Source organism: Ranitomeya imitator, chromosome 3, assembly GCF_032444005.1.
Source record: "Ranitomeya imitator isolate aRanImi1 chromosome 3, aRanImi1.pri, whole genome shotgun sequence".
Taxonomy (NCBI): domain Eukaryota; kingdom Metazoa; phylum Chordata; class Amphibia; order Anura; family Dendrobatidae; genus Ranitomeya; species Ranitomeya imitator.
Genome location: NC_091284.1, coordinates 782,112,525 through 782,135,946, shown reverse-complemented (window position 1 = coordinate 782,135,946; position 23,422 = coordinate 782,112,525). Strand labels below are relative to the sequence as shown.

The 23,422-nt window shown below is 47.3% G+C and overlaps 1 protein-coding gene across 1 annotated transcript in view; it reads left to right on the top strand.

The window, feature by feature from the left end:
* The first annotated feature begins 5,002 nt into the window (after positions 1-5,002).
* GUCY1A2 (guanylate cyclase 1 soluble subunit alpha 2) overlaps positions 5,003-23,422 on the top strand; it is a 370,353-nt gene continuing 351,933 nt past the window's right edge. The window contains exon 1 of the mRNA XM_069759124.1: positions 5,003-5,549. Coding sequence (XP_069615225.1) covers positions 5,307-5,549 — 243 coding nt within the window. The 5' untranslated portion in view covers positions 5,003-5,306. The remainder of the gene's footprint in view (positions 5,550-23,422) is intronic.

The following is a 23,422-nucleotide window of genomic DNA, read 5'->3' as shown; positions in this document are numbered from 1 at the left end:
GTGAATAATAATAATAACATTAATAATAATAGTAATAATAATAGTAAAAATAATAATAATACAAATAATAATAGTAATAATAATAATAATACAAATAATAGTAAGAACATATAATAATAATAATAGTAATAATTATAGTAAAATAATACAAATAATAATAGTAATAATAATAATAATACAAATAATAATAGTAAAAAAATAAAATAACAATGCAAATAATAATAGTAGTAGTAATAATAATAGTAATAATAATAGTAAAAATAATACAAATAATAGTAATAATAATAGTAAAAATAATAATAATACAAATAATAATAGTAATAATAATAATAATACAAATGATAGTAAGAACATATAATAATAATAATAATAGTAATAATTATAGTAAAATAATACAAATAATAATAGTAATAATAATAATAATACAAATAATAATAGTAAAAAAATAAAATAACAATGCAAATAATAATAGTAGTAGTAATAATAATAGTAATAATAATATTAAAAATAATACAAATAATAGTAATAATAATAGTAGTAATAATAGTAATAATAACAACACAAATAATAGTAATAATAATAGTAATAATAACAACACAAATAATAGTAATAATAATAGTAATAACAATAGTAAAAATAATAATACAAATAATAATAATAATACAAATAATAATAATACAAATAATAGTAACAAAATAAAATAATAATACAAATAATAATAATAGTAATAATAATAATACAAATAATAATAGTAATAATAATAATAGTAATATTAATAATACAAATAATAGTAATAATAGTAATAACAATAATAAAAATAATAATACAAATAATAGTAGTAATAATAATAATAAGAATTATAATAATACAAATAATAATAGTAAAAGTAATAATAATAATAGCAATAATAATAATAATAATAATAATAATAATAATAATAATAATAATAATAATACAACACTACAACATGACATTTCTATAAGTGGGTTGTAATTTTGCTATCACTTTTTATATTATACTATACTAATATATGTTCTCATTCACTTTATGCAGTTAATAGCCCTCTGTGTCTGTACTGTTACATACTTAGGCTGATAACTGGTTCATGCAGCTTTACATGAACACCTGAGCCTTACACTATGGCCGGTCCGAATAACTATAGCAATTGTTACCATCCACCTCTCGTGTCTCCCCTTTTCCTCATAGTCTGTAAGCTTGCGAGCAGGGCCCTCATTCCTCCTGGTATCTGTTTTGAACTGTGATTTCTGTTATGCTGTAATGTCTATTGTCTGTACAAATCCCCTCTATAATTTGTAAAGCGCTGCGGAATATGTTGGCGCTATATAAATAAAAATTATTATTATTATTATTATTATAGGGAACCAATGTCGCTATAAATGACAAATTCAGCTCTGTGGCATCTAGCAGTACGCCAATGCCAATGACAGCAGGCAATGGATCCACTATGGGGTTCATGAGCCGGGGGGCCAAAATGCCGAATGGTACCCCACCGCCTGGTATCTGCTCATGTCACCTGAGATCCACTGTGTATGTTCGACAGAAGTCAGGGGGATTTGTATAGGGCAGGCTGACGCCCCCTCCATGCCAGGAGGGTCCCGGCTGTTTTATATAACAGACCTCTGCCGGTAGATGAACGACGATTTTAGCATCTGAGTAGTTACATAGTGAAGTGCCAATGGGTGGTTTATGGGCTGCTACAGGCTAACGGGGCCATATTTGATTTTCGCTAAGATCCCCCTGAGGACGTACCTACAATAGGAGCAGGGGCTGCAATCACATCTGGTTCCTGGAGCCAAGGGCGGCCATAAGATTATTTTGGCTCATATGAAAAGACCATTATTACTAAAGATCTGCGATAATTGGGGGCCCCAATGGAGATTTAGCCTGTGGTCTCACAATCTTCAAGTTACACCACTGGGGCCCCTAGATACGTACACACCCAGGAGGCACACTCACTGTCTTGGGGTCACATTTGACACAGAACATTCCTTTATTCCCTATATCCAATCTCTTACTTGCTCATGTCACCTGTATCTTAAAAACATCTCCAGTTTTTGACCTTTTCTCTCCTTACAAACTGCAAAAACACTTATTCATTCTCGCCTGGACTATTGCAACTCTTTACTGATCGGTCTCCCTCTAACCAAACTTTCATCTCTCCAATCCATCCTGAAAGTGGCAGCCATGATTGTATTTCTGTCCAGATGCTTCACCAATGCCTCCACCTTGTGCCAGTCATTGCAGTGGTTACCCATCCGTTACAAAATACAATACAAACTTGTCACTCTCTCCCACAAAACTCTCCACAGTTCTGCACTACCCTACATCTCCTCCCTCATCTCTGTCACCCTACATCTCCTCCCTCATCTCTGTCGCCCTACATCTCCTCCCTCATCTCTGTCACCCTACATCTCCTCCCTCATCTCTGTTGCCCTACATCTCCTCCCTCATCTCTGTTGCCCTACATCTCCTTCCTCATCTGTCACCCTACATCTCCACCCTCATCTGTCACCCTACATCTCCTCCCTCATCTCTGTCACCCTACATCTCCTCCCTCATCTGTCACCCTACATCTCCTCCCTCATCTCTGTCACCCTACATCTCCTCCTTCATCTTTGTCACCCTACATCTCCACCCTCATCTGTCACCCTACATCTCCTCCCTCATCTCTGTCACCCTACATCTCCTCCCTCATCTGTCACCCTACATCTCCACCCTCATCTGTCACCCTACATCTCCTCCCTCATCTCTGTCACCCTACATCTCCTCCTTCATCTCTGTTACCCTACATCTCCTCCTTCATCTCTGTCACCCTACATCTCCACCCTCATCTCTGTCACCCTACATCTCCTCCCTCATCTCTGTCACCCTACATCTCCTCCCTCATCTCTGTCACCCTACATCTGCTCCCTCATCTCTGTCACCCTACATCTCCTCCCTCATCTGTCACCCTACATCTCCTCCCTCATCTCTGTCACCCTACATCTGCTCCCTCATCTCTGTCACCCTACATCTCCTCCCTCATCTCTGTTACCCTACATCTCCTCCCTCATCTCTGTCACCCTACATCTCCTCCCTCATCTCTGTCACCCTACATCTCCTCCCTCATCTGTCACCCTACATCTCCACCCTCATCTCTGTCACCCTACATCTCCTCCCTCATCTGTCACCCTACATCTCCTCCCTCATCTCTGTCACCCTACATCTCCTCCCTCATCTCTGTTACCCTACATCTCCTCCCTCATCTCTGTCACCCTACATCTCCTCCCTCATCTCTGTCACCCTACATCTCCTCCCTCATGTCTGTCACCATACATTTCCTCCCTCATCTCTGTCACCCTACATCTCCTCCCTCATCTCTGTTACCCTACATCTCCTCCCTCATCTCTGTCACCCTACATCTCCTCCCTCATCTCTGTCACCCTACATCTCCTCCCTCATCTGTCACCCTACATCTCCACCCTCATCTCTGTCACCCTACATCTCCTCCCTCATCTGTCACCCTACATCTCCTCCCTCATCTCTGTCACCCTACATCTCCTCCCTCATCTCTGTTACCCTACATCTCCTCCCTCATCTCTGTCACCCTACATCTCCTCCCTCATCTCTGTCACCCTACATCTCCTCCCTCATGTCTGTCACCATACATTTCCTCCCTCATCTCTGTCACCCTACATCTCCTCCCTCATCGGTCACCCTACATCTCCTCCCTCATCTCTGTCACCCTACATCTCCTCCTTCATCTCTGTCACCCTACATTTCCTCCCTCATCTGTCACCCTACATCTCCTCCCTCATCTGTCACCCTACATCTCCTCCCTCATCTCTGTCACCCTACATCTCCTCACTCATCTGTCACCCTACATCTCCTCCCTCATCTGTCACCCTACATCTCCTCCCTCATCTCTGTCACCCTACATCTCCTCCCTCATCTCTGTCACCCTACATCTGCTCCCTCATCTCTGTCACCCTACATCTCCTCCCTCATCTCTGTTACCCTACATCTCCTCCCTCATCTCTGTCACCCTACATCTCCTCCCTCATCTCTGTCACCCTACATCTCCTCCCTCATCTGTCACCCTACATCTCCACCCTCATCTCTGTCACCCTACATCTCCTCCCTCATCCGTCACCCTACATCTCCTCCCTCATCTCTGTCACCCTACATCTCCTCACTCATCTATCACCCTACATCTCCTCCATCATCTCTGTCACCCTACATCGCCTCCCTCATCTCTGTCTATCACCCTACCATTGCCCTCTGTCCCAATAATGAACTAAGACTAACATCCTCAATAATCCGAACATCCCACTTTCAACTTCCAGGCTTCTCCCATGCTGTACCAGTGTTCTGGAATGCACTACCCACGACAATCCAATATTTAGCCTCCATGTTTTTAAGCGTGCCTTGACAACACATCTCTTTAGATGGGCCTATAACCTTAATTCACTAACCTAACTTTCCCCTGTTCCCTCTTTCTAAATTTTCCTCAGAATCTACTCCCTCCTTATCATCAGTCTCCACATCCTCTAACTGTACTTAGGTGCTGGCCGATGACCGGATTGTGCAGCTTTAGATCATAACCCCTATTTATTATGATGGTGGCTGGACCGTACACGACAGCACGTTCTACCTATCGTGTCCCCCCCATTTCCTTATAGATTATAGCCTGCGAGCAGCAGGGCCCTCACTCCTCCTGTAACTGTTGAACTATGTGTCGCTCTGCAATGTCTCATTGTCTGTACATGTCCCCGCTCAATTGTACGTTGCTGCGGAATATGTTGGCGCTATAGAAACAAAATGATTGTTATTATTACGATGCGCCGTCGGTGTATGAGATGCGAATAAATGATAAGTTCATCTCCATAGAGAAGTGATTTGATTCTCGTTTCTTCGGCATCCGGAAAGCCGCAGACCTAGAGGGGCTTCCCGAGTCGTCCTGGTAAAGTGTGTCATGCTGGTGACAGGGGTAGGAGCACGTGACGATGACTGGAGCGCTGGAGAAATGCAGCAGCCTGGGAAGGAAGAGAGAAAAAAAATTAAGAGCGAGGGAAGAGCATCATCGTTCAAAACACAGAGGGAAAGAGAAGCGGCGAGAGCCACAGACTGCACGAAAGGAGAGGGGACAAAAGGGATGCTCAGAGGGGGGCGAGAGGCAGAGACGTACACGGACTACATCGGTATATAACCCACAGGCTGGACGCTGGCACAGGACCACAGCATGCCCTCCGCTCCTCCTAGCCTGACATAGCGCAGCGTCTCATGGTGTTTTCCCAAGCCTCAGCATGTCCAGGAGGAAGATCTCATCGGAATCCTTCAGCTCACTGGGATCTGACTACACCGAGACCAGCCCGGAGGAAGAACCAGAATGCCCCTTAGCTCGGATGTGCTGGAATGGGAGCAAAAGCCCCACCGGGTCTCAGGATCAGCACCCGCAACCGGTCCCTGGCCCCCGGAGAGCCACCAGGAGGAGACGGGTGAACCTGGACTCCTTGGGAGAGAGCATCAGGAAACTGACTTCTCCCACGGTAAATCAGAGGGACTGGGGTGGGGGGGGGGGGTGCGGAGGTGATCGCCGGCACCTGGCACTGCCGGTGGCAGGAGAGGATTAATGAAGGAGATTCCTTCACACAGACTGCTCCTCCAATGAATGGCAGGCACTTAGCGCAGATGAGTGACACTTGGCCAGCCTGTCATTAGACATATGCTGATCATTAGTGCCAGTCCCACACTGTGGGCAAAAGATGTAACCCGTGCTGGCATTTTCCAAGTATGTGCCCAGGAGGGTTACACCGGCTCCATACTACATGTCTATATGCAGCGCCAGGGTATTGCGCCGCCATGTACCCGCTACACGTAGAAGTGCGGCCATACGTGCACTTATAGGATCAGGGCTGCTGTATGGAACCTTCATCGCCATAGTAACCCTAGCCAATATATAAGATGCAGTGCCGGAAATAGTCTCCGCTGTGTTGCTATGGTATATACATTATATAAGGAGTGTATGGCAGGGGGGATGCCGCGGTCCACTACTACCGGGGGGCTATTTCTGCGAAGCATATGGCTGTGGATCTTCAGGAGCAGGCAATCTGTGGGTGTGTAGGACGCAAACAAGGGATGGCATGATAGAGAAGGAGAAGGGGCCGCCACTCACATCCCCCCTTTTGTCTTCACTGAGGAAAAAAATGAGAGATAAAGGAAGGATAATGAAGGGAAAGAGCCCGGCTCATTATAGAGCCCGCTCCACGGTGTCATCCGCAGCCTGTGTTTAACGTCACCCTCGCCCAACTCTACCTACTAATTAATGGCAATTAATGGCACAGTGACCTACAAAAACATCGGGCGGGCAGAGAGAGACCTCAAAATTCCTGCCTTCATAGGTACTTAATTAACCCATAAATGCAATTATAATTAACTCGGATCGTAAACACTAGAATTACTCGTTGTGTAGTGTCAAATCAAACATTCAAAGCTTTACCCAGCTGTGGCGAACTACAACTCCCAGCATTGCAGAAGTTGTAGTTTCTCAACGGAGACTCATATGGTTAACCCTAATTTAACCTCAAATTATGGGACCAGTCTCCATTGGTCTGAATTGGACCGTCAGGATAGAAATTGGGAAACCAATAGATTGATGTCAGGTGGAGGTCAGCACATAGTTATATATATACTGTATATTAAAGGGGTTGTAACCTTCTTTAATTATCTGGAGTACCGAACATTTATAACGAGTGTCTTTCTTTTTGGAGGACCAAGCATGTCCCCGGGCTAAACAGATTAGTGTTTGATTTAGATCGGAACATTGTAATGCCACTTTTCTCCTGTGGGGGTGCTGCAGGGAAACTGAACGCTTGCTTCCAGGTTACTTTGCAGGTGGGTGACTCAATGACTTATTTTTGGCGACCCTTTGGGCCAAATCATAGTGGGCAAACCCATTTAATTAGTTCTCAGTTAAAATATTTGATAAAGTGGTTTTGTTATAGCAGCGATATTGGGGATTCTGAAAATACTGTTTTATTTATCTTGGAACCTGCGCGATCACTGGACGTGTGTGTGTGAGTAATTGATAGAATCTCAGGAATTGGCGAAAAAAGTGCACTCATTTTTTTTATTTATTGTGTTTATGTGGGTTATGGAGGACTTATTAATCGCTTGTATAGGTAATATTTAGGCTATAGACACAGAATTTCACCATGAAGGTTGCTATATATATATATATATATATATATATATATATATATATATATATATATATATATAGTAAATGTAATATCATAGTATTATAATACTGCAACCTATGAGCAGTTTTTGGAACTAATCTGAGAGCAGTATAATGTAGAGACAGAGAGCCTGATTCCAGTGATGTGTCACTTACTGGGCTGCTTGCTATAGTTTTTATAAAATCCCTGTTTTCTCAGCAGGAGAGCACTTAGCATGTTGCCAGGTTGTCCTTCATATTCATGAGCTCTCTAAAAGCCTGCCCCCACCACTGATTGGCAACTTTTTCTGCCTATGCACAGCGTACACAGAGATATGCCAATTAGTGGTGTGGGAGGGGTTATACCGAGCTCAGTATTCAGAGGACTGGTGGATCTGCAGTAGATAAAACAGAGATTTTATTAAAACTGCAGCAAGCAGCTCAGTAAGTGACACATGGCTGGAATCAGGGTCTCTACTGCTACATAACACTGTTCTCAGACGGGGTAGCAAAAACCTAGAAGCAGATTCCCTTTAAATGGATCAGAGATGTGCAAGCTCAACCTCAGCTCCATTCTTTATCTATGGGACTCCTGGGAATAGCGGAGCATTGTACTTGCATTTCCCATGGAGATCAACCATGAGCATCTCCACTTAAAACACAGTCCCCAATTAAATGAATCCGTTTTTCTCTGATGTCTGTTTGAAATGCTGCAACATTTTTGTGTAAATTGTAATAGCACAAATATTTTATGAATTTTGGCAAGTCCAGGCCAGCTCAGACAATTTTTAAAAGTGAATCTGCAGTACCTGGCACAGCCTGTGCACAAAAGTGGTGCTATTTTTCAGAAAAAAAAGTGGACCTTCTGTTTTGTAATCTCAGACAGCCCTAGTTGGTGCAGCCCGGCCCTTTCTAGTAGATCCCCGTGGGTCAGTGTTAAATTCTTCCCATACTATGTGCACATTGCCTCTTCAGAGAGGAACACTAGTGCCGCCTATCGGAAGCCACAAGGCCATTTAACCCCTTGCACCTACTTCCTATTGTGGCTCCCTGGCTTTGATGCTCTCATCTTTCCCGGCAGATGATGGCTGTGATATTCAGGCATCATCTGCCGTTATCACTGGAGCTCCACCAGCGGCTGTTAGCCTGCTAAATGCCATTATCAGTCGCTGACAGTGACATTGACAGTGGGGGGCGCTGTTCTATTAGCCCATCTGCGCCCCTGTGGCATGATCGCAATACCCCGAAGGGTTGCCATGATGGCACAGGGTCACAGTGGTCCTCACGTGACTGCCAGCTTCTGGTTGGCCTCTGGAGACCGTGATTTGTGCGTTGGGCTATGCTCAAATCACCCATTAAAAATAAAGAATTAATGCAAAAAATAAAAAAATACCCTCACTTGGCATCGTTACATCCGTAAAAGTCTGAGCAGTCAAAATAGAAAATGAATTCATCTGTAAACATCATGAAGGAAAAAAACGATAGAATTGTTTTTTTCTTATGGCCGCCAAAACACCATAATAAAATGGCGATCAAAACATCTAGCCCAAAATGGTATCAATAAAACCATCACTTCGGGGTGCAATAAACAAGACCTCACAGAGCCCCATCGACAAAAAATTGTCATGTCACGGGTCTTGGAATATGAGGACATAAGGGAATTATTTTTTTTCTTCAAATTTTTGCTCCCCAGCAGTCCGCTATAATTACGCAATCCTCCTGCAGCGCCCCCGCAGGGAAGATGGGGCATTACACTCTTCTTGGGCTGTGTATAATGGTGGGTCCTCCAGAGTGGGAGACGTTGTTTGTAGCCTCCCTGGCTAATAAATAAGGGTCATGAACAGAATACGACCCCCTTTATTACATTAGCTCCCCAATGATGCGACCACTCGTCCCCTACATGCCGGGACACGTTTCTTCTACTCAGAGAATCATTTTCAAACAATGGCAATGTTTTCTTTATTCTGTAATTTTGTTTCCAATGGAAACCATCTTTCCTTTAATGTAATGCAGTTTTACACTATTCCGTGTCACACTCATCTTATAATTACCCCCTCCAGATAATGAACATGTGTTCAATCCACCCACCAGTAATAAGAGCGACTTTTAATAAAGCCCGGCTCTGTTACTGCTTCCCATTACTCAGCCGTGTCATGGTAGGAAGAAAAAAAATCTATATGCTCAGTGGCATCTATATAATAAGTATATAGTGTATAGATATGACGGCCTAGTCTATAATCTGCAGATGTAGCAGAGCTGAATGTGTTATTATTTACTGCTTCTATTCGGATACCTTACGTCCTATGGATAGTACAATCACAGGACGAGATTATTCATTAGGGTAGGCCCACTAGAATGTAAAATCAGAATTAAAGAGGTTGCCTCAACTTCTTAAATAGGTAAAATTGCGCAGTGTTTGGGCAGGTGCGTGTATTAATTTATCTGAGAGAATCGGGCCGATGATGCAAATCACACTCTGATCCGAATGTCCTCATAGTGTGATCCGATTCTTTCAACTAAGGAGAAGATGGAGAAAAAAATGTCTCCATCTTCTCCATTGTCTCAATCCGAGAAAATTGGTCTGCACTCAGATGTCATTGGAGTGCAGTCAGATATTTTCCACACACTCACAGACTTTTACGGCCCAGTGCGACCCGAATATCAGCTCCAACTTGGGCATGCAGCAAATTTTTCCCCAGATAGGTTCACAGCCGCATAGACTAACATTGGTCCAAGTGTGATCAGATGTTTTGTTGGATCGCACTGGGATCAAATGTATGGTTGTCTGCTCCGGACTTTGGAAAAACAATCAACTTTGTAACTTACCCCTATTTAAAAATCCTCAAGAACGGAGGACGTTTTAATCCTATAGCTTTCCTGCTACCTCTGCAATCTAAGTTCTGTCTCTTAGTCAAGGAGTATGTGCTCGAAAGCTCTAAACCTTAAAGCTTGAACGTGTTGCTCTGAAGCTGGCAGGATCCCTGGCCCCTGAGCTCTGCTGATGTTGGAGAGGCAGAGCTGTCTCTTCTTGTACCATTGCATAGAACACAGATCGGACCAGCGGCTCAGCCATGCCGCCAGTACAAACTGTCCAAACTGTCAGTCATCAGGAGCTCACCGCTTCTGGCAAGCAGGGCACCTGGAGGCAGAGGAGCTGTGTGCTCATGAGGAAAGATGAGAATAATCCTTTATAGTATTATAGTTCCAGTACATAAATATCCATTGTGTAACAAAACATTTTACAATCCTCCGATATATTTTCTGTATCAGTTCCTCAGGTAGTCATCATGACCTCTCATTCATTAAGGACCTACATTGTTTACTTCCAGTGCATAATAACCTGTGCTGGTCGCGTGATGGATGCACAGGTGCTCGGCTCATTAGAAGCTCTAACAGCACGGGAATGAGCCGTGCACCCGTGTGTCCATCTCCTAATCAGGACAGATTATTATCCAGTTGGAGAAAACAACAGAGATGAGAGGACACACAGTGGTGGTCAGTACCTGGGACATCATGGATCGGCAGGTCCCAGTGAAGGACAGGTTGTATCGCAAAGTTGTTTTCCATTTCCAGAGTCATTGGGTATCTCCTAGAGTGTAAGCTCTTATGGTCAGCGGTGTCCTCTGTCTCCTGTAGAGTGTAAGCTCTTATGGTCAGCGGGGTCCTCTCTCTCCTGTAGAGTGTAAACTCTTATGTTCAGTGGGGTCCTCTCTCTCCTGTAGAGTGTAAGCTCTTATGTTCAGTGGGGTCCTCTCTGTCCTGTAGACTGTAAGCTGTTATGGTCAGCAGGGTCCTCTCTCTCTCCTGTAGAGTGTAAGCTTTTATGGTCAGCAGGGTCCTCTCTCTCTCCTGTAGAGTGTAAGCTTTTATGGTCAGCAGGGTCCTCTCTCTCCTGTAGAGTGTAAGCTCTTATGGTCAGCGGGGTCCTCTCTCCTGTAGAGAGTCAGCTTTTATGGTAAGTGGGGTCCTCTCTCCTGTAGAGAGTCAGCTTTTATGGTCAGTGGGGTCCTCTCTCCTGTAGAGAGTCAGCTTTTATGGTCAGCGGGGTCCTCTCTCTCCTGTAGAGTGTAAGCTCTTATGTTCAGTAGGGTTCTCTCTGTCCTGTAGAGTGTAAGCTTTTATGGTCAGCGGGGTCCTCTCCTGTAGAGTGTAAACTCCCTTAGTCAGCGGGGTCCTCTCTCTCCTGTAGAGTGTAAGCTCTTATGGTCAGCGGGGTGCTCTCTGTCCTGTAGAGTGTAAGATTTTATGGTCAGCGAGTTCCTCTCTCTCCTGTAGAGTGTAAGCTCTTTTGGTCAGCGGGGTCCTCTCTCTCCTGTAGAGTGTAAGCTCTTATAGTCAGCGGGGTCCTCTCTCTCCTGTAGAGTGTAAGCTCTTATGGTCAGTGGAGTTCTCTCTCCTGGAGAGTATAATTTCTTATGGTCAGCGAGGTCCTCTCTCTCTCCTGTAGGGTGTAAGCTCTTATGGTCAGCAGGGTCCTCTCTCTCCTGTAGAGTGTAAGCTCTTATGGTCAGCGGGGTCCTCTCTCTCCTGTAGAGTGGAAGCTCTTATGATCAGTGGGGTCCTCTCTCTCCTGTAGAATGTAAATTCTTATGGTCAGCAGGGTCCTCTCTCTCCTGTAGAGTGTAATTTCTTATGGTCAGCGGGGTCCTCTCTCTCCTGTAGAATGTAATTTCTTATGGTCAGCAGGGTCCTCTCTCTCCTGGAGAGTATAATTTCTTATGGTCAGTGGGATCCTCCCTCTCCTATAGGGTGTAAGCTCTTATGGTCAGCAGGATCCTCTCTGTCTCCTGTAAAGTGTAAGCTCTTATAGTCAGCGGGGTGCTCTGTCTCCTGTAGAGTGTAAGCTCTTATGGTCAGCAGGGTCCTCTCTCTCTCCTGTAGAGTATAAGCTCTTATGGTCAGCGGGGTCCTCTGTCTCCTGTAGAGTGTAAGCTCTTATGGTCAGCAGGGTCCTCTCTCTCTCCTGTAGAGTGTAAGCTCTTATGGTCAGCGGGGTCCTCTGTCTCCTGTAGAGTGTAAGCTGTTATGGTCAGCGGGGTCCTCTGTCTCCTGTAGAGTGTAAGCTCTTATGATCAGCGATGTCCTCTCTCTCTCTCCTGTAGAGTGTAAGCTGCTATGGTCAGCGGGGTCCTCTCTCTCCTGGAGAGTATAATTTCTTATGGTCAGTGGGATCCTCCCTCTCCTATAGGGTGTAAGCTCTTATGGTCAGCAGGATCCTCTCTGTCTCCTGTAAAGTGTAAGCTCTTATGGTCAGCGGGGTCCTCTGTCTCCTGTAGAGTGTAAGCTCTTATGGTCAGCAGGGTCCTCTCTCTCTCCTGTAGAGTGTAAGCTCTTATGGTCAGCGGGGTCCTCAGTCTCCTGTAGAGTGTAAACTGTTATGGTCAGCGCGGTCCTCTCTCTCCTGTAGAGTGTAAGCTCTTATGGTCAGCGGGGTCCTCTCTCTCTCCTGTAGAGTGTAAGCTCTTATGGTCAGCGGGGTCCTCTCTCTCTCCTGTAGAGTGTAAGCTCTTATGGTCAGCGGGGTCCTCTCTCTCTCCTGTAGAGTGTAAGCTCTTATGGTCAGCAGGGTCCTCTCTCTCCTGTAGAGTGTAAGCTCTTATGAACAGTGGGGTCCTCTCTCTCCTGTAGAATGTAAATTCTTATGGTCAGCAGGGTCCTCTCTCTCCTGTAGAGTGTAATTTCTTATGGTCAGCGGGGTCCTCTCTCTCCTGTAGAATGTAATTTCTTATGGTCAGCAGGGTCCTCTCTCTCCTAGAGAGTGTAAGCTCTTATGGTCAGCAGGGTCCTCTCTCTCTCCTGTAGAGTGTAAGCTCTTATGGTCAGCGGGGTCCTCTGTCTCCTGTAGAGTGTAAGCTGTTATGGTCAGCGGGGTCCTCTGTCTCCTGTAGAGTGTAAGCTCTTATGATCAGCGGTGTCCTCTCTCTCTCTCCTGTAGAGTGTAAGCTGCTATGGTCAGCGGGGTCCTCTCTCTCCTGGAGAGTATAATTTCTTATGGTCAGTGTGATCCTCCCTCTCCTGTAGGGTGTAAGCTCTTATGGTCAGCAGGATCCTCTCTGTCTCCTGTAAAGTGTAAGCTCTTATGGTCAGCGGGGTCCTCTGTCTCCTGTAGAGTGTAAGCTCTTATGGTCAGCAGGGTCCTCTCTCTCTCCTGTAGAGTGTAAGCTCTTATGGTCAGCGGGGTCCTCTGTCTCCTGTAGAGTGTAAGCTGTTATGGTCAGCGGGGTCCTCTCTCCCCTGTAGAGTGTAAGCTCTTATGGTCAGCGGGGTCCTCTCTCTCCTGTAGAGTGTAAGCTCTTATGGTCAGTGGGGTCCTCTCTCTCTCTCCTGTAGAGTGTAAGCTCTTATGGTCAGCGGGGTCCTCTCTCTCTCCTGTAGAGTGTAAGCTCTTATGGTCAGCGGGGTCCTCTCTCTCTCCTGTAGAGTGTAAGCTCTTATGGTCAGCGGGGTCCTCTCTCTCTCCTGTAAAGTGTAATCTCTTATGGTCAGCGGGGTCCTCTGTCTCCTGTAGAGTGTAAGCTCTTATGGTCAGCAGGGTCCACTCTCTCCTGTAGAGTGTAAGCTCTTATGGTCAGCGGGGTCCTCTGTCTCCTGTAGAGTGTAAGCTGTTATGGTCAGCGGGGTCCTCTCTCTCCTGTAGAGTGTAAGCTCTTATGGTCAGCGGGGTCCTCTGTCTCCTGTAGAGTGTAAGCTCTTATGGTCAGCAGGGTCCTCTCTCTCTCCTGTAGAGTATAAGCTCTTATGGTCAGCGGGGTCCTCTGTCTCCTGTAGAGTGTAAGCTCTTATGGTCAGCAGGGTCCTCTCTCTCTCCTGTAGAGTGTAAGCTCTTATGGTCAGCGGGGTCCTCTGTCTCCTGTAGAGTGTAAGCTGTTATGGTCAGCGGGGTCCTCTGTCTCCTGTAGAGTGTAAGCTCTTATGATCAGCGGTGTCCTCTCTCTCTCTCCTGTAGAGTGTAAGCTGCTATGGTCAGCGGGGTCCTCTCTCTCCTGGAGAGTATAATTTCTTATGGTCAGTGGGATCCTCCCTCTCCTATAGGGTGTAAGCTCTTATGGTCAGCAGGATCCTCTCTGTCTCCTGTAAAGTGTAAGCTCTTATGGTCAGCGGGGTCCTCTCTCTCTCCTGTAGAGTGTAAGCTCTTATGGTCAGCAGGGTCCTCTCTCTCCTGTAGAGTGTAAGCTCTTATGAACAGTGGGGTCCTCTCTCTCCTGTAGAATGTAAATTCTTATGGTCAGCAGGGTCCTCTCTCTCCTGTAGAGTGTAATTTCTTATGGTCAGCGGGGTCCTCTCTCTCCTGTAGAATGTAATTTCTTATGGTCAGCAGGGTCCTCTCTCTCCTAGAGAGTGTAAGCTCTTATGGTCAGCAGGGTCCTCTCTCTCTCCTGTAGAGTGTAAGCTCTTATGGTCAGCGGGGTCCTCTGTCTCCTGTAGAGTGTAAGCTGTTATGGTCAGCGGGGTCCTCTGTCTCCTGTAGAGTGTAAGCTCTTATGATCAGCGGTGTCCTCTCTCTCTCTCCTGTAGAGTGTAAGCTGCTATGGTCAGCGGGGTCCTCTCTCTCCTGGAGAGTATAATTTCTTATGGTCAGTGTGATCCTCCCTCTCCTGTAGGGTGTAAGCTCTTATGGTCAGCAGGATCCTCTCTGTCTCCTGTAAAGTGTAAGCTCTTATGGTCAGCGGGGTCCTCTGTCTCCTGTAGAGTGTAAGCTCTTATGGTCAGCAGGGTCCTCTCTCTCTCCTGTAGAGTGTAAGCTCTTATGGTCAGCGGGGTCCTCTGTCTCCTGTAGAGTGTAAGCTGTTATGGTCAGCGGGGTCCTCTCTCCCCTGTAGAGTGTAAGCTCTTATGGTCAGCGGGGTCCTCTCTCTCCTGTAGAGTGTAAGCTCTTATGGTCAGTGGGGTCCTCTCTCTCTCTCCTGTAGAGTGTAAGCTCTTATGGTCAGCGGGGTCCTCTCTCTCTCCTGTAGAGTGTAAGCTCTTATGGTCAGCGGGGTCCTCTCTCTCTCCTGTAGAGTGTAAGCTCTTATGGTCAGCGGGGTCCTCTCTCTCTCCTGTAAAGTGTAATCTCTTATGGTCAGCGGGGTCCTCTGTCTCCTGTAGAGTGTAAGCTCTTATGGTCAGCAGGGTCCACTCTCTCCTGTAGAGTGTAAGCTCTTATGGTCAGCGGGGTCCTCTGTCTCCTGTAGAGTGTAAGCTGTTATGGTCAGCGGGGTCCTCTCTCTCCTGTAGAGTGTAAGCTCTTATGGTCAGCGGGGTCCTCTGTCTCCTGTAGAGTGTAAGCTCTTATGGTCAGCAGGGTCCTCTCTCTCTCCTGTAGAGTATAAGCTCTTATGGTCAGCGGGGTCCTCTGTCTCCTGTAGAGTGTAAGCTCTTATGGTCAGCAGGGTCCTCTCTCTCTCCTGTAGAGTGTAAGCTCTTATGGTCAGCGGGGTCCTCTGTCTCCTGTAGAGTGTAAGCTGTTATGGTCAGCGGGGTCCTCTGTCTCCTGTAGAGTGTAAGCTCTTATGATCAGCGGTGTCCTCTCTCTCTCTCCTGTAGAGTGTAAGCTGCTATGGTCAGCGGGGTCCTCTCTCTCCTGGAGAGTATAATTTCTTATGGTCAGTGGGATCCTCCCTCTCCTATAGGGTGTAAGCTCTTATGGTCAGCAGGATCCTCTCTGTCTCCTGTAAAGTGTAAGCTCTTATGGTCAGCGGGGTCCTCTGTCTCCTGTAGAGTGTAAGCTCTTATGGTCAGCAGGGTCCTCTCTCTCTCCTGTAGAGTGTAAGCTCTTATGGTCAGCGGGGTCCTCAGTCTCCTGTAGAGTGTAAACTGTTATGGTCAGCGGGGTCCTCTCTCTCTCCTGTAGAGTGTAAGCTCTTATGGTCAGCGGGGTCCTCTCTCTCTCCTGTAGAGTGTAAGCTCTTATGGTCAGCGGGGTCCTCTCTCTCTCCTGTAGAGTGTAAGCTCTTCTGGTCAGCGGGGTCCTCTCTCTCTCTTGTAGAGTGTAAGCTCTTATGGTCAGCAGGGTCCTCTCTCTCCTGTAGAGTGTAAGCTCTTATGAACAGTGGGGTCCTCTCTCTCCTGTAGAATGTAAATTCTTATGGTCAGCAGGGTCCTCTCTCTCCTGTAGAGTGTAATTTCTTATGGTCAGCGGGGTCCTCTCTCTCCTGTAGAACGTAATTTCTTATGGTCAGCAGGGTCCTCTCTCTCCTGGAGAGTGTAAGCTCTTATGGTCAGCAGGGTCCTCTCTCTCTCCTGTAGAGTGTAAGCTCTTATGGTCAGCGGGGTCCTCTGTCTCCTGTAGAGTGTAAGCTGTTATGGTCAGCGGGGTCCTCTGTCTCCTGTAGAGTGTAAGCTCTTATGATCAGCGGTGTCCTCTCTCTCTCTCCTGTAGAGTGTAAGCTGCTATGGTCAGCGGGGTCCTCTCTCTCCTGGAGAGTATAATTTCTTATGGTCAGTGTGATCCTCCCTCTCCTATAGGGTGTAAACTCCCTTGGTCAGCGGGGTCCTCTCTCTCCTGTAGAGTGTAAGCTCTTATGGTCAGCGGGGTGCTCTCTGTCCTGTAGAGTGTAAGCTTTTATGGTCACCGAGTTCCTCTCTCTCCTGTAGAGTGTAAGCTCTTTTGGTCAGCGGGGTCCTCTCTCTCCTGTAGAGTGTAAGCTCTTATAGTCAGCGGGGTCCTCTCTCTCCTGTAGAGTGTAAGCTCTTATGGTCAGTGGAGTTCTCTCTCCTGGAGAGTATAATTTCTTATGGTCAGCGAGGTCCTCTCTCTCTCCTGTAGGGTGTAAGCTCTTATGGTCAGCAGGGTCCTCTCTCTCCTGTAGAGTGTAAGCTCTTATGGTCAGCGGGGTCCTCTCTCTCCTGTAGAGTGGAAGCTCTTATGATCAGTGGGGTCCTCTCTCTCCTGTAGAATGTAAATTCTTATGGTCAGCAGGGTCCTCTCTCTCCTGTAGAGTGTAATTTCTTATGGTCAGCGGGGTCCTCTCTCTCCTGTAGAATGTAATTTCTTATGGTCAGCAGGGTCCTCTCTCTCCTGGAGAGTATAATTTCTTATGGTCAGTGGGATCCTCCCTCTCCTATAGGGTGTAAGCTCTTATGGTCAGCAGGATCCTCTCTGTCTCCTGTAAAGTGTAAGCTCTTATAGTCAGCGGGGTGCTCTGTCTCCTGTAGAGTGTAAGCTCTTATGGTCAGCAGGGTCCTCTCTCTCTCCTGTAGAGTATAAGCTCTTATGGTGAGCGGGGTCCTCTGTCTCCTGTAGAGTGTAAGCTCTTATGGTCAGCAGGGTCCTCTCTCTCTCCTGTAGAGTGTAAGCTCTTATGGTCAGCGGGGTCCTCTGTCTCCTGTAGAGTGTAAGCTCTTATGGTCAGCGGGGTCCTCTGTCTCCTGTAGAGTGTAAGCTCTTATGATCAGCGATGTCCTCTCTCTCTCTCCTGTAGAGTGTAAGCTGCTATGGTCAGCGGGGTCCTCTCTCTCCGGGAGAGTATAATTTCTTATGGTCAGTGGGATCCTCCCTCTCCTATAGGGTGTAAGCTCTTATGGTCAGCAGGATCCTCTCTGTCTCCTGTAAAGTGTAAGCTCTTATGGTCAGCGGGGTCCTCTGTCTCCTGTAGAGTGTAAGCTCTTATGGTCAGCAGGGTCCTCTCTCTCTCCTGTAGAGTGTAAGCTCTTATGGTCAGCGGGGTCCTCAGTCTCCTGTAGAGTGTAAACTGTTATGGTCAGCGGGGTCCTCTCTCTCCTGTAGAGTGTAAGCTCTTATGGTCAGCGGGGTCCTCTCTCTCTCCTATAGAGTGTAAGCTCTTATGGTCAGCGGGGTCCTCTCTCTCTCCTGTAGAGTGTAAGCTCTTATGGTCAGCGGGGTCCTCTCTCTCTCTTGTAGAGTGTAAGCTCTTATGGTCAGCAGGGTCCTCTCTCTCCTGTAGAGTGTAAGCTCTTATGAACAGTGGGGTCCTCTCTCTCCTGTAGAATGTAAATTCTTATTGTCAGCAGGGTCCTCTCTCTCCTGTAGAGTGTAATTTCTTATGGTTAGCGGGGTCCTCTCTCTCCTGTAGAATGTAATTTCTTATGGTCAGCAGGGTCCTCTCTCTCCTGGAGAGTGTAAGCTCTTATGGTCAGCAGGGTCCTCTCTCTCTCCTGTAGAGTGTAAGCTCTTATGGTCAGCGGGGTCCTCTGTCTCCTGTAGAGTGTAAGCTGTTATGGTCAGCGGGGTCCTCTGTCTCCTGTAGAGTGTAAGCTCTTATGATCAGCGGTGTCCTCTCTCTCTCTCCTGTAGAGTGTAAGCTGCTATGGTCAGCGGGGTCCTCTCTCTCCTGGAGAGTATAATTTCTTATGGTCAGTGTGATCCTCCCTCTCCTGTAGGGTGTAAGCTCTTATGGTCAGCAGGATCCTCTCTGTGTCCTGTAAAGTGTAAGCTCTTATGGTCAGCGGGGTCCTCTGTCTCCTGTAGAGTGTAAGCTCTTATGGTCAGCAGGGTCCTCTCTCTCTCCTGTAGAGTGTAAGCTCTTATGGTCAGCGGGGTCCTCTGTCTCCTGTAGAGTGTAAGCTGTTATGGTCAGCGGGGTCCTCTCTCTCCTGTAGAGTGTAAGCTCTTATGGTCAGCGGGGTCCTCTCTCTCCTGTAGAGTGTAAGCTCTTATGGTCAGCGGGGTCCTCTCTCTCTCCTGTAGAGTGTAAGCTCTTATGGTCAGCGGGGTCCTCTCTCTCTCCTGTAGAGTGTAAGCTCTTATGGTCAGCGGGGTCCTCTCTCTCTCCTGTAGAGTGTAAGCTCTTATGGTCAGCGGGGTCCTCTCTCTCTCCTGTAAAGTGTAATCTCTTATGGTCAGCGGGGTCCTCTGTCTCCTGTAGAGTGTAAGCTCTTATGGTCAGCAGGGTCCACTCTCTCCTGTAGAGTGTAAGCTCTTATGGTCAGCGGGGTCCTCTGTCTCCTGTAGAGTGTAAGCTGTTATGGTCAGCGGGGTCCTCTCTCTCCTGTAGAGTGTAAGCTCTTATGGTCAGCGGGGTCCTCTGTCTCCTGTAGAGTGTAAGCTCTTATGGTCAGCAGGGTCCTCTCTCTCTCCTGTAGAGTATAAGCTCTTATGGTCAGCGGGGTCCTCTGTCTCCTGTAGAGTGTAAGCTCTTATGGTCAGCAGGGTCCTCTCTCTCTCCTGTAGAGTGTAAGCTCTTATGGTCAGCGGGGTCCTCTGTCTCCTGTAGAGTGTAAGCTGTTATGGTCAGCGGGGTCCTCTGTCTCCTGTAGAGTGTAAGCTCATATGATCAGCGGTGTCCTCTCTCTCTCTCCTGTAGAGTGTAAGCTGCTATGGTCAGCGGGGTCCTCTCTCTCCTGGAGAGTATAATTTCTTATGGTCAGTGGGATCCTCCCTCTCCTATAGGGTGTAAGCTCTTATGGTCAGCAGGATCCTCTCTGTCTCCTGTAAAGTGTAAGCTCTTATGGTCAGCGGGGTCCTCTGTCTCCTGTAGAGTGTAAGCTCTTATGGTCAGCAGGGTCCTCTCTCTCTCCTGTAGAGTGTAAGCTCTTATGGTCAGCGGGGTCCTCAGTCTCCTGTAGAGTGTAAACTGTTATGGTCAGCGGGGTCCTCTCTCTCTCCTGTAGAGTGTAAGCTCTTATGGTCAGCGGGGTCCTCTCTCTCTCCTGTAGAGTGTAAGCTCTTATGGTCAGCGGGGTCCTCTCTCTCTTCTGTAGAGTGTAAGCTCTTATGGTCAGCGGGGTCCTCTCTCTCTCTTGTAGAGTGTAAGCTCTTATGGTCAGCAGGGTCCTCTCTCTCCTGTAGAGTGTAAGCTCTTATGAACAGTGGGGTCCTCTCTCTCCTGTAGAATGTAAATTCTTATGGTCAGCAGGGTCCTCTCTCTCCTGTAGAGTGTAATTTCTTATGGTCAGCGGGGTCCTCTCTCTCCTGTAGAATGTAATTTCTTATGGTCAGCAGGGTCCTCTTTCTCCTGGAGAGTGTAAGCTCTTATGGTCAGCAGGGTCCTCTCTCTCTCCTGTAGAGTGTAAGCTCTTATGGTCAGCGGGGTCCTCTGTCTCCTGTAGAGTGTAAGCTGTTATGGTCAGCGGGGTCCTCTGTCTCCTGTAGAGTGTAAGCTCTTATGATCAGCGGTGTCCTCTCTCTCTCTCCTGTAGAGTGTAAGCTGCTATGGTCAGCGGGGTCCTCTCTCTCCTGGAGAGTATAATTTCTTATGGTCAGTGTGATCCTCCCTCTCCTATAGGGTGTAAACTCCCTTGGTCAGCGCGGTCCTCTCTCTCCTGTAGAGTGTAAGCTCTTATGGTCAGCGGGGTGCTCTCTGTCCTGTAGAGTGTAAGCTTTTATGGTCACCGAGTTCCTCTCTCTCCTGTAGAGTGTAAGCTCTTTTGGTCAGCGGGGTCCTCTCTCTCCTGTAGAGTGTAAGCTCTTATAGTCAGCGGGGTCCTCTCTCTCCTGTAGAGTGTAAGCTCTTATGGTCAGTGGAGTTCTCTCTCCTGGAGAGTATAATTTCTTATGGTCAGCGAGGTCCTCTCTCTCTCCTGTAGGGTGTAAGCTCTTATGGTCAGCAGGGTCCTCTCTCTCCTGTAGAGTGTAAGCTCTTATGGTCAGCGGGGTCCTCTCTCTCCTGTAGAGTGGAAGCTCTTATGATCAGTGGGGTCCTCTCTCTCTCCTGTAGAGTGTAAGCTCTTATGGTCAGCGGGGTCCTCTCTCTCTTCTGTAGAGTGTAAGCTCTTATGGTCAGCGGGGTCCTCTCTCTCTCTTGTAGAGTGTAAGCTCTTATGGTCAGCAGGGTCCTCTCTCTCCTGTAGAGTGTAAGCTCTTATGAACAGTGGGGTCCTCTCTCTCCTGTAGAATGTAAATTCTTATGGTCAGCAGGGTCCTCTCTCTCCTGTAGAGTGTAATTTCTTATGGTCAGCGGGGTCCTCTCTCTCCTGTAGAATGTAATTTCTTATGGTCAGCAGGGTCCTCTTTCTCCTGGAGAGTGTAAGCTCTTATGGTCAGCAGGGTCCTCTCTCTCTCCTGTAGAGTGTAAGCTCTTATGGTCAGCGGGGTCCTCTGTCTCCTGTAGAGTGTAAGCTGTTATGGTCAGCGGGGTCCTCTGTCTCCTGTAGAGTGTAAGCTCTTATGATCAGCGGTGTCCTCTCTCTCTCTCCTGTAGAGTGTAAGCTGCTATGGTCAGCGGGGTCCTCTCTCTCCTGGAGAGTATAATTTCTTATGGTCAGTGTGATCCTCCCTCTCCTATAGGGTGTAAACTCCCTTGGTCAGCGCGGTCCTCTCTCTCCTGTAGAGTGTAAGCTCTTATGGTCAGCGGGGTGCTCTCTGTCCTGTAGAGTGTAAGCTTTTATGGTCACCGAGTTCCTCTCTCTCCTGTAGAGTGTAAGCTCTTTTGGTCAGCGGGGTCCTCTCTCTCCTGTAGAGTGTAAGCTCTTATAGTCAGCGGGGTCCTCTCTCTCCTGTAGAGTGTAAGCTCTTATGGTCAGTGGAGTTCTCTCTCCTGGAGAGTATAATTTCTTATGGTCAGCGAGGTCCTCTCTCTCTCCTGTAGGGTGTAAGCTCTTATGGTCAGCAGGGTCCTCTCTCTCCTGTAGAGTGTAAGCTCTTATGGTCAGCGGGGTCCTCTCTCTCCTGTAGAGTGGAAGCTCTTATGATCAGTGGGGTCCTCTCTCTCCTGTAGAATGTAAATTCTTATGGTCAGCAGGGTCCTCTCTCTCCTGTAGAGTGTAATTTCTTATGGTCAGCGGGGTCCTCTCTCTCCTGTAGAATGTAATTTCTTATGGTCAGCAGGGTCCTCTCTCTCCTGGAGAGTATAATTTCTTATGGTCAGTGGGATCCTCCCTCTCCTATAGGGTGTAAGCTCTTATGGTCAGCAGGATCCTCTCTGTCTCCTGTAAAGTGTAAGCTCTTATAGTCAGCGGGGTGCTCTGTCTCCTGTAGAGTGTAAGCTCTTATGGTCAGCAGGGTCCTCTCTCTCTCCTGTAGAGTATAAGCTCTTATGGTGAGCGGGGTCCTCTGTCTCCTGTAGAGTGTAAGCTCTTATGGTCAGCAGGGTCCTCTCTCTCTCCTGTAGAGTGTAAGCTCTTATGGTCAGCGGGGTCCTCTGTCTCCTGTAGAGTGTAAGCTCTTATGGTCAGCGGGGTCCTCTGTCTCCTGTAGAGTGTAAGCTCTTATGATCAGCGATGTCCTCTCTCTCTCTCCTGTAGAGTGTAAGCTGCTATGGTCAGCGGGGTCCTCTCTCTCCTGGAGAGTATAATTTCTTATGGTCAGTGGGATCCTCCCTCTCCTATAGGGTGTAAGCTCTTATGGTCAGCAGGATCCTCTCTGTCTCCTGTAAAGTGTAAGCTCTTATGGTCAGCGGGGTCCTCTGTCTCCTGTAGAGTGTAAGCTCTTATGTTCAGCAGGGTCCTCTCTCTCTCCTGTAGAGTGTAAGCTCTTATGGTCAGCGGGGTCCTCAGTCTCCTGTAGAGTGTAAACTGTTATGGTCAGCGGGGTCCTCTCTCTCCTGTAGAGTGTAAGCTCTTATGGTCAGCGGGGTCCTCTCTCTCTCCTATAGAGTGTAAGCTCTTATGGTCAGCGGGGTCCTCTCTCTCTCCTGTAGAGTGTAAGCTCTTATGGTCAGCGGGGTCCTCTCTCTCTCCTGTAGAGTGTAAGCTCTTATGGTCAGCGGGGTCCTCTCTCTCTCCTGTAGAGTGTAAGCTCTTATGGTCAGCGGGGTCCTCTCTCTCTCCTGTAGAGTGTAAGCTCTTATGGTCAGCAGGGTCCTCTCTCTCCTGTAGAGTGTAAGCTCTTATGAACAGTGGGGTCCTCTCTCTCCTGTAGAATGTAAATTCTTATGGTCAGCAGGGTCCTCTCTCTCCTATAGGGTGTAAGCTCTTATGGTCAGCAGGATCCTCTCTGTCTCCTGTAAAGTGTAAGCTCTTATGGTCAGCGGGGTCCTCTGTCTCCTGTAGAGTGTAAGCTCTTATGGTCAGCAGGGTCCTCTCTCTCTCCTGTAGAGTGTAAGCTCTTATGGTCAGCGGGGTCCTCTGTCTCCTGTAGAGTGTAAGCTGTTATGGTCAGCGGGGTCCTCTCTCTCCTGTAGAGTGTAAGCTCTTATGGTCAGCGGGGTCCTCTCTCTCCTGTAGAGTGTAAGCTCTTATGGTCAGCGGGGTCCTCTCTCTCTCCTGTAGAGTGTAAGCTCTTATGGTCAGCGGGGTCCTCTCTCTCTCCTGTAGAGTGTAAGCTCTTATGGTCAGCGGGGTCCTCTCTCTCTCCTGTAGAGTGTAAGCTCTTATGGTCAGCAG